The 10,748-nt window shown below is 58.2% G+C and overlaps 1 protein-coding gene across 1 annotated transcript in view; it reads right to left on the bottom strand.

Annotated features, from left to right (window-relative positions):
• SHH (sonic hedgehog) overlaps positions 1-10,748 on the bottom strand; it is a 36,799-nt gene that overhangs the window by 23,286 nt on the left and 2,765 nt on the right. The window contains exon 2 of the mRNA XM_015418960.1: positions 5,174-5,435. Within this exon, the coding sequence (XP_015274446.1) occupies positions 5,174-5,435 (262 nt within the window). The remainder of the gene's footprint in view (positions 1-5,173; positions 5,436-10,748) is intronic.

Genomic DNA, 10,748 nt, shown 5'->3' with positions numbered 1-10,748 from the left:
GCTTCTCGTTTCAGTCTCTCTGTAACAACCGAATACTGAAACATGTGCAGAAAAGCATACCTCTTCCCCACCTTCTCAACACACCAGTTTGGGTGGATGAAGGCCCCATTAACCCTCATGCCCACTATAGCCCCATCTGTACACTGCAGTATAGCGGCCCTGCCCAGGTTCTCAACATGTGTATAAACTAGTAGGTTCAACTTCAGTTTGCCTGTGTAGCTGCATTCCTGGATGCCATGGCAAAATCCCCCCCCTAAATTCAATTAAGATAGATCCAGGTGGGTTGCCATGTTGGTCTGAAGCAACAGAACAAAGTTTGAGTCTGGTGGCACCTCAGAGACCAACAATGGTTAATCCTGGGTATAAGCTTTTGCATGCACATGCACACAAAACCTTATACCCAGAATTAACCTTTGTTGGTCTTCAAGTTGCCACTGGACTCAAACTTTGTTGTACTAAATCCAATGATTATTAAACATGGGAAAGTCTTATTTACAGTGGGAGGGGAACCTGATTTCTCACATTATACTTTTGAATAGAGGGGAAAGTGACAGTCTGGTGTTAAATCCAGGCACACTTGAGCTTTTGGTGATAAATTCTGAGCCAGGCAAATGAAAACCTTCCATATCCATTGAGTTTGACAGCAGTGCATGCTCATGACTCAACGGACTCCTTTTGCATCCCACTGCTTAACAGTCTCCCATCCCCAGAGAGACTCAAAGGCCCCATCTCCACTGGTTAACTGAAGAAAGATTGGAGTCCATCAATTCGACTTTGTGAGCTACTGGCATTAGAGGTGTGAGCAGGCGATTTGGCTACTGCATAAATTAGTTTGCTCTGGAGCCATCCTTCCTGAGTGAAGACCAAAATGTGTGAGCCAGAGGCTAAAAAACTGTGAGCTAGCTCACACTAACTCAGCTTAGAGGGAACACTGGTGTCCATGCAGGGCATTGTCAGGGAGTGGACCACCCTACTTGGAGTATTGACTTGCTCCTACCTGATTTGGGTGGGTTGTTGTTTTTTAAGTGTTTAAATTTGTGACCTAATTACAGCTTCCATTTGAAAAGCAAAGATTGGTTATGGAACAGGCATATTTCCATTTTTTTTTTAAAAAAAAGTATCTCTCTTGAATTCTTACGCCTGTGGGAATATCAGCATGTCTGAGGAGGTTGAGTGGCTCCGTCGGAGAGCATCTGCTTGGCATGCAGAAGGGCCCAGGTCTGGTCCCCACTAAATCCGTTATTGTGGGGACAATTTGAGAGGACTTTATCAACGGTCTGACTTGGTACAAGGCAGCTTCTTGCATAGATACTACAAGGAAATTGCTATTTATGTAAAGAAGATGAGCTTGAAAATCATGGCTCTTGTTCATTGTATTCATCTAAGCCCTAGACAACACATAGAGCATTTAGGTCTGGCAACAGAATGATATCCAAGATGGATCTGTTAGCCTTTAAGATGCCGCAAGACTTCTATCTCTCACTTTTCTCTCACTCCTCTTCTTCCAAAGAACTTCTGTGGTTCCCCTTGGGTGGAGAAAATGGCACCGGCATGAGGTCACCCAGCAACCTTGGCTGAGGACTTGAACCCATAAACCACATGATCACCAAGCAAAGGTCCTATCGGCTGTGAGGATGTCACAGATGTTCCTTTCTTTCTGAAATGGCGGCAGCAGGGAAGATTGGCGCAAGGCCACCTCTAACAGGAAGCCTAGAATATGCCCATAATTATTGAAATATGGCCTCCAAGTTTTTCCACCTGTTTCTTGGCAGTGTGCTGAGGCAGACATCTATCCATAAGGACTTGGGAGGCAACCAGGACCATTATCCAGAACCAGATGACTGGTCCAGGGAGGCCAGTATTGCCTTTGCTGCTTCTGAGATCCTCCAAACAGAGATCCCAGAGCCAAGCCAGGACCTTCTGCGGGCAAGAAGCTCCAGCACCACCACACCTGGCTGGTTAGAGGAAACCTGCTGTCCTCTCACCCTGCTCCGTGAAATCATGTCTTGAATGGGTCTCTCCCCCTGCCCGGCGCACGGCTCCCTGCCTTCTCCCTTCCTTCTTATGTCAACCGATATATTTAGAGTTAAGTTCATTATTGTCTTTTCGCGGCGGTGTGTTTCTTGGCACTTTTAAAAGCGTTTTCTCGGCTACAAGCTGCCATTAAACCGCAGTTGGAGACGCCAGGAAACAACCGGGTGGGGGGTGGGGGACACACAACAACACAAAACCAGAGGCGCGTCTCCGAATCATTCACCGTTAACTGCTTTGCTAAAGAGCGACAATTTATGCAAAAAGCTGGCTGGAAGGCGGCCGGAGGGGGGTTGTGCTGCCCCGAATGGAGCAGCAGGTGGCGCTCGACGCACAGGGGAAAGTGGGGTTTTCCTGGCGGCTCCAGGTGGACACGAAGGAGGCGCCAAGGAAACGCAGCAAGGAAGGCCCTCCGGATCCCGTGAAGCCGCTAGTGGCACCGTTTACAATCCGGATTGAGAGTAACACCCGCTCCTGCCCAGAACAGCAAGGGAAGCAGGACTTTAAAAAACCAAAAGAAAAGAAAATTTTCCAATTAACCTAATTTGAGAGTGAATATAGGTCGGACAGGGCACTTCACATCTCCTCTCCTACATAAAGGCTTCGTTTAGAAGCGCGGTCGATACTTTATTCTTACGGCTCATAAAATTATTGTTCCAAACTGAGTCTCGGGGTTTTTTTAGGGCCAAAGAAAAGAGATTGGGGGGTGGGAACCCCTCTCCTACATAAAGGCTTCGTTTAGAAGCGCGGTCGATACTTTATTCTTACGGCTCATAAAATTATTGTTCCAAACTGAGTCTCGGGGTTTTTTTAGGGCCAAAGAAAAGAGATTGGGGGGTGGGAACCGATGTGACCTGCCCCCCCCACACACACACTGCTGTCCAGTCAATCTACAAGAACCCTTGTGCCGGATTAAGCGGTTTGTGGATCAGCAAGCTAGTCAACCTGTTCCTCAGGTGAGTCTCTCTACACCCCAATCGCGTTCAGTCCAGCGGCGACGACAAAGGTCGAGCCCCGACATCTCCCTTCCCGAAGCCCAGCGCTGAACGCGCCCACCCCGCAAGACGTCTACAGGACGATACAGACGACCCAGACACTCCTGCTGCCGGGATCAGAGCGGTCGTATGAATGGGATCGACATTCCTTTGAAAGCCCTAAGCTTGCTCGGGATGGGATCGCCGGCTAGTTAAGACCCCGGGCCAAGTCTGAAGCATTTTGAGTGGATCAGTGGTTGGGCGCTGGGGGACGGCGCGCAACTTTGCCCAGCTGACTCTGGAGTAATAAACTGACTCGAATCCCCTTCGCACCACATACCCCCTGGCCTAGAAGAGCTTCGACTTTTGCCCGGTCTGATGTTGAGCTGAAAGGGGCTTGAGATGGTCCCGAAGCCCAACTAATTCCCTGCAAGCCATCTGGGCCACTTAGATCCATGACGAGGCTTCCTGGGAGACCAGCGCCTGTCAAAGTTGTCTTTTCACCTGACCCGGATGGCCCAGGCTAGCCCGATCCTGTCAGATCTGGGGAATTAAGTAGGTAAGTACTTGGAAGGGAGACCTCCAAGGAATACCAGGGCAGGGTACCGAGCCACTTCGCTGAACGTCCCCCATGCCCCAGCAGGAGTCGCCAGGACTTCCAGGCACGGGCGCGCGCGCGCACACACATGCAAAAAAACAACAACCCCTCAACAAAGCAAGTTGTCTTTTGATTCACTGTCACTGGCGTTCGGATTCATTCCACCAGCCTGGCTTTGCAGACCTACCCGCCGATTTGGAATGAATACCTGCAGGAAATGCCCAACCCGTCGTGGCCTACTCTAGAGTAACTGGCGGAGAGATCTGCAGCAACCTTTGTCGGGGACGTTCAGCACACATCTCCCCCCCAGCCCCAAGTCTCTAAGCAGTCCCTTTATATTAAGATTTATAAGGCTCGACTGGTTTGTGAATGGAGGATATATCATGTATGACTGAGTCCAGATCTGCCCCCCTAGTCTAGGCAGAAGCGGCTGTCTGCAGCCTTCGGCCTTTAGACCCCTCCCTCCCTCTCTCCTTACTAGAACAGTGATAGTTAGAAACCGCCTCCTGTCAGTCGTAGGGCCCAAGCCACGCCCCCGTGAAGCCGACGGCCACAATCTTGGGGGGGGGGGGGGCCCATTCCCCTCTCCTTTAAACTAAGAGTGCCCCCCCTGTCCCTGTAGGCCGACCCCCAGCCCTCATTGCAAGGGTGCGACCCGCCTCCGCTGCCTCTTCGCACACACAAAGCTTACAGGTCTTCTAGTACAAGAGGTCAGTTCTATGCGGCAAGGAGGCTGTCTGGAACCTCCAGGTCCAAGGGCAGTCTACCTCTGGGGTGCAAGAGGCTGGCCTTGCATGCCCTCCTTCTGGGAAACATCTGGCTCACAGCTGTGGGGCACAGAAGGACCCTTGATTCGAGAGCTCTCTCGAATCAAGGGGCCTCTTCCCACCGGAGACCTTAAACGGAACCCCACAAGCTGCGGTCCTACCAAGGGACAGACAGACGGGATCTTCGCCCTGTCTTCAGTGGTCCGGGTCACCGCTTTGCCTCAGCACACGCGCGTGTTCGCTCCGCCGGCCTCCCCCACAGGGCCGCACCGCAGAGTAAGCATAGGACACACCAAGCTCTTCAGGCACCGATCCCACTTTCTCACATTATCTGGTCAGTTTGCCCCCGAGCGCTCTCCTCTCCCTGTCCCTCGAAGATACAATACGCGGCAGCTACTCCCACGCAGCAGAAATACGTGTGACATACTACTGGTAGTAACAGGCCCGGTAACCAGCGGTTGCATTGTTTCCTATAGCAACTGGGACGCTGCCGGCACTCAGTTTAAGCAAAGCGCTCCTAACCCTGGTAGTAAATAACCGCAGTGCAGATTAAGCACTACTATTAATAGCAGCGACCGCACTCCTAGTAACTTGTTCGGTTCAGGACCCGGTCCTATCTGTACTCTGTAGAGTACCCCTCCTCCCGCTGTTGTTAGTGCTGAGTAAACGTGTCCCTTCCCTCCTCCTTACTCGAAGTGTCCCTAGCCGCTTGCTACCGCTAGTAAGCTCTTTGAGAAGCAGCTTTGCGAGGCCGCCAAACCGCGTGGAGGGCCTGCTGGCGGGGGGAGGGTCTCGCTCCTTACCGGCCTTGACGGAGCAGTGGATGTGCGCCTTGGACTCGTAGTAGACCCAGTCGAAGCCGGCCTCCACGGCCAGGCGCGCCAGCATGCCGTACTTGCTGCGGTCCCGGTCCGAGGTGGTGATGTCGACGGCGCGGCCCTCGTAGTGCAGCGACTCCTCGGAGTGGTGGCCGTCCTCGTCCCAGCCCTCGGTCACCCGCAGCTTCACTCCCGGCCACTGGTTCATCACCGAGATGGCCAGGGCGTTGAGCTTGTCTTTGCAGCGCTGCGGGGGGGGGGGAGAGAAGCAGAGCGTTGCTGGGGGGGCGCACGGCACGGGAAACCCTCCCTGCCCCCCTCCTCCTCCTCCGCCCCCCTCCCCCGGGGCCCAGCCAGGGCCAGGAAGGCCGCGATCCGAACCCAGCACCTCCCCAACGCTCCATCTTCTGGACCGGAGGCATGGATTGGGGGCGTCCAAAGGGGGTCCCGGGGGGGGGGGAAGAGCCCCACAAGGGCCCAACCCCCCCCTCTCCTTCCGCTTGGGAGCGCGCAGTTCCAGGATCGGGCTGGCCTGGCCGGACGGCCAGGGAAGGGAGGCTGCGATCCTCAAGGCGGCTGAGCCCTTCTAGGTGGCCTAAGAGTATCGGAGGAGACCTGCTGGATCAGGCCAGTGGTCCCTCTAGCCCAGCATCCCGTCTCACCCGGTGGCTCACCCGGTGGAGCCAACAACAGGGTAGAGAGGCCGAGGCCTTCCCCTGGTCTTGCCTCCTGGCTCTGGGATCCAGAGGCTTGGCGCCTCCGACCGGGGAGGTTCCCCGCAGCCACCGCGGCTAGTAGCCACTGAGAGACTTTTCCCCCACGAATCTGCCTTTGAAAGCTGTCCGCGCCCGTGGCCATCCCCACGGCAGGACCGATCCTGAGGGCCTGGAGGAATTCAGCGCTCGGAAGGCGGCGTGAGCGTAGGATCGCCGCCTCGAGGCTTCCTGGCTCGTCCGCGCTTAGGCGGCGCCTGCCGGCCGGCTAGAATCAGAGAAGGAGGGAGGGAGGGAGCCCCGGGGACAAGGGAAGGCGACGCCTGAACTGCGCGTGGGGCTGTCAGGATGAGCGCAAGGCTGGGATCGGGCGCCGAGGGAGAGGCGAGAGAGGACCCAAACGCTAGAGGGATTCTGACGACCCCGAATAACAGCCCGGCTGCAGTCCCAGGACATCCTACCAGCAGGGCGGACCTTACACTCCGCGGGAGTTGCTCGCGAGTAACCAGGCACCTAAGCCCCTCGTCTCCGCCTCTGCGCCAGTCCCCGGGCTAAGCGCTCTAACCACTGCGCCAGGCCAGCACTTTGAGAGACGGTAAAGCAGCAGGAGGTCTGGGGTTCGGATCGAGCCCGGCCTCTCCAGGGAACCAAAAGAAAGTCATTTTCTCCCAGCCCCAGGCCGATGAAAAGGGCGGATAGAACTGATCCACCCGACGAGGTTATTATTGAAAGAAGCGCAAATCAACGCGCGTGGATGCCGCGAACAAAGCGCTATATAAATGCAACTCCTGTTTTAAGGTCTGGTTTCTTGCCCCCGAGGAGCTCTCTCGTCCTTAGAACTTCGTCTCCGAGGGCCTGCCAGCGCCCCCCATAGCTCCAGCATCCAGGCACCTACCCTGTGCTCCCCAACCCTTCCGATCTCAAAAGAGACCCTCCCTTCCTTTCCCGCTGATTTCGCTGAGAGTTCCCCGGCACCCCGGAGCATTTGGGATCCGGCGCTTTCCCAACGGCCCTTGCTCATGAGCGGCAACACCGCCAAGTCTACCTGGCAAGGATCTATTTCTTGCCCATTACAAGTTCCAGCGTTCCTTCCTCGCTTCTACGACGCATGCGTGGACTGTGAACACACGAAGCTGCCTCGCACTGAGCTGGTCTGTCCAGGTCAGCGTCGCCTGCTCGGACCGGCAGCGGCTGTCGAGGGTGTCAGGTCACAACGCCAGCTATACTGACCCTTTTAACTGGACGTGGCAATTGAACCCGAGACCTTCCACACACACACCCCCCCCAAGCAAATGCTCTGCCGCTGAGCCAAGGCCCCGCTCCCTGAGCTATGAAGTGAAAAACTGACCCTGGGCTTTGTTCGTCGGGAAGAAGCAAGTTTCTAGCAGGGTTTCCTTAAGGCGCGTGCTGGTCTCTGCCGGCTTGGATGGATTCATGTGAGGCTAGTTCTATCAATGGGTCTTAACCGTAATGGCTGGATGGAACCTCCATGTTCAGGAGCAGTATGCAACTGAATGCCAGGTGTGTGTGGGGGTGGGGGCACAGCAAGGGAGAGCTCTCGGTTTCCTGCAAGTTCCCGTCTGGCCCCTACGGAAAGGGGGACTGGCGCTTCTTGGACGGACGAAAGGCCCAGATACCGACAGACAACTGGATCTACAGGCCCGCTTATCCGAACGACAAAGGCCCAGATCCGAAGCCCATTCACACCGAAGTCGGTTCGGTTCCCCACGCAGCCACATAAGGCGACGGGACCCTCCCTGGTGTCCAGCAGGGCTGGGCATTAAGCCCGATCCGAACACTAAACTTGACCTCTGGGGGAGTCAATTGACAAGTCATCACGAGGTGGGACTTTTCGGCCAGGGGTGTTAATTGGAAGTCAGTCCGAGGCCGGCCCTTTCGAAGCCCAACGAGGTGAAAGGAAGGTGACGAAGAGAGCAAGCCGGACGGGTCTACTCGGAAGTAAGTCCTAGTTTGTTCACTGTGGCGTACTCCTTGGCAAGTGTTCCCCCCCCTTCCCAACGTTGCCTGCTGCACACAGACAAAGGGCCTGCCAGAGAGTAAACTGGGCTGACCCCCCCCTCCCTGAGCTGCTAGCTTTCTGCCTTCGGGGATGTGCCTCTGTTTAGGAGAACAGTGAAATCCGCAGGCTGGCCCCTGCCGCCCGAGAGGCTCCGGCCTTGCTCTTTCCTTCCTGGCGGCGTCGGAACTGGGCTCCCCCCGACCGCCCGGCTTCTCTCTTCCAGCCTCCGCCTCCTCCTCTGCCTCCGCCCAGCCCTCCCCGGTCGGCCACTCTGGGCTGCCGGAGCAAAGAGACTCTTGGGGGGGAGGCGAGGCAGAGACCCTCCCGCGTGGCCTGGCCTGGCCTGGGATGGGTCTCTGCAGTCAGGCCTAGCGGGGGAAGGGCGGCTGAAGCCTCTTTCTTGCCAGGTTCAATCCCAGGGTCGGAATGGGGGTAATGTCGGGCAGTTCTCGGAAACTAAGCAGGGTCGGCCGGGGGTAACTATGTGGATGGGAGACCGCCAAGGTGTACCAGTGTCACCAGGCAGAGGCAGGCCACGGCCAGGCCAACCGCCCCGAAGGCCTCTGGCCTGCAAAACCCTACGGGGGGGGTCTCCTTGAGTTCGGCGGCCACTTGTCGCACTTTCCCCCACGGAGTCCCGCCGTCTTCAGTGGGGCTCCTGTTTTCAAGTGACAGAACCGCACAGGCCAGGCCAGGCCGGGCCTCGGCCTTCTCCAGGGCGACCTTTCCTAGCACCCTTTCAGGATTTAGTGCCTTTTTAAAAAAAGACCTGGACTCGTTGCTGGAGAGGAACGCTTTGGAGGGAAAACGGGACCGTCGAGGCACTGGTGGCGGTGCGCTGGAATCACAGCGGACTTCTGGCCACCCCGTGCGGTTCTCAAGGCCGGAGGCGTTTAGAGGCGGTGTGCCGCGCGGCCGGGCTTCGGCTTCCCGACCCGGGTATTCCTCGGAGGTCTCCCATCCAGATCCTTGCCGGGGCTGACCCTTGCTTCGCTTCCAAGACCTAAAGGGACTGGGCTAGCCGGGGGCAACCAGGTCAGGGCACCCACTGCATGCGTGGAAGTTTACTTTTATGTTGGGTTGTTATAATCTTGGTAGTCAGGGTTCCGCTTTAGCGCGGGGTGGGGGTTGTCTCTGGTCACCCCAGGAGGGCCCGGCGAAGCCCACCGTGGCGGCGCAGACGCCCGAAGCCGCGCGGCTGGCCAGATTTACCGCCTGAAGCCACCCCACCCCCGCGCGCGTCGCCTTGTCTTCACCACCCTCTTGGCGGGGATCGAACCCGGGGGAGAGCCAGCCGAGCCGAGGGGAGGAAAGCCTCCCGCTTGCCCCCTCTCGCCGCCGACATCCCCCCCCACCGAAACTGCAGGCGAGTTCCCACCTTCCAAAGTGGCCAGCGGGGGCTGGAGCCGCCGAGGGAGGGAGGAGGGGAGCGCAGCTCTGGGGCTTCTCCGGCCGCCCTCCGAGCCAGCAGCCTCCTTGGCACGCTCTGGAAGGAGGTGGGGGTGGGAACGAGCGCGGAGGGGGGGGCGTCGGAGTCCAAAGGCGCGGAGGCCCGGCTCTGGAGGAATGCGCCAGGTCGTGTGCCGCCGATCGAGGCCAGTTCTGCGCAGCCACCGTGAAGCGCGGCAGGGCTGCCCTCTGTGCGTGTGTGCGCGCGCCCGCGGAAGGGGCCAGCCAAGTTGTCCAGCGCAAGCACTCGCTCCCCCGCCCCCTTCTCAGCAGCCACCGCGGTCACCTTTCCTCTCTGACTCTCTCCCCTTTGCAAAGCAGTCTCTCTGGGAGCCCCTTCTGACTCCGAAGCCCCGCTGCAGGTCCGGTGCATCTTGCACCCGCGCCGCGCCATTCCCTGCCTGGGAGGGCCCACTCGAGACCCCGGGCTTTGCCCTCGAGTCAGCACGCCCAGGCTGCCCCCCCCCCCCAGCTCCTCCGCAGCTCCCTCTCCGCCGTTCCTCCCCCCCTCCCTTCTCCTTGACACCTGGCCGGCTGGGTCTGTCCTGGGGGGTGTGTGTGTGGGCGCGCCTTTGCCCTTCACTCGCTCCTGGGTTCCTCGCCCCCACCCCAACACACCCCTCGCCATTTCAAGCGAATTCCAGCTTTATCGCCAACGACCTGGGCACCCTTATCGAGCCTCCAGATCCAGCCAATGGCAGGGGGTGCGCCGGCCGAGGGACAGGGTGTGGGAGGTCGGGGAGCGGGGGGTGTGCGCGCGTCGTGCGCAGCGGGCCCTCGGCAGGGCGGCCGTCGCCTGCAAAGAAAGAGGGACCCCGCCTTCGGGGACGGGGAGGCTCTCTCGCTCGCTCTCGCTCTTTTTTTCCCCTTTTCTGTTTGCCTTCTTTTCTCCCCCTCTCGGGAAGTTAATATTAACCAGCCGCGAAGGCATGCAAGCAGCTATTCTGAAAGTTTAACAACTCCGTTCAGGGCGTCAGACCTTTTCTCTCTCTCCCCCCCCCCCCGGGTTGGGGGAAGCGGGGGGGGGCCGGGAGGTTTTTTGGGGGGGGGGGGGGGGGGGGGGGGGGGGGGGGGGGGGGGGGGGGAAGACCTTCCAGTGGTTCCTCTGTCGTGCTCCAGGCAGCCTCGCCACCAAAGGCACCCCGTCGGCCCCCTCCCTTCTGGGTCCAACCCAATCCGTGTCTTCCCTCCCCCTCCGGCAGTCTACTTGGCGAGACCCCCATCCCTAGCAACGCCCCTGCGGCAGCCCTCTCCTTCCTACCCTTCTTCTCCGGCCTGCTTCTGCGCCTCAGTGGCCCACCCGAGATCCCCGCTCTGCACAGGCCCTGCTGCTGCACCTTGCATTCCCCCCCCCGTGCACCGCGGGGGAAAGCAGGAT

This window comes from Gekko japonicus, unplaced genomic scaffold, assembly GCF_001447785.1.
Source record: "Gekko japonicus isolate JY-2015 unplaced genomic scaffold, Gekko_japonicus_V1.1 scaffold2873, whole genome shotgun sequence".
Taxonomy (NCBI): domain Eukaryota; kingdom Metazoa; phylum Chordata; class Lepidosauria; order Squamata; family Gekkonidae; genus Gekko; species Gekko japonicus.
The sequence above is the reverse complement of the archived record's forward strand: the minus strand, read 5'-3'. Positions and strand labels throughout refer to the sequence as shown.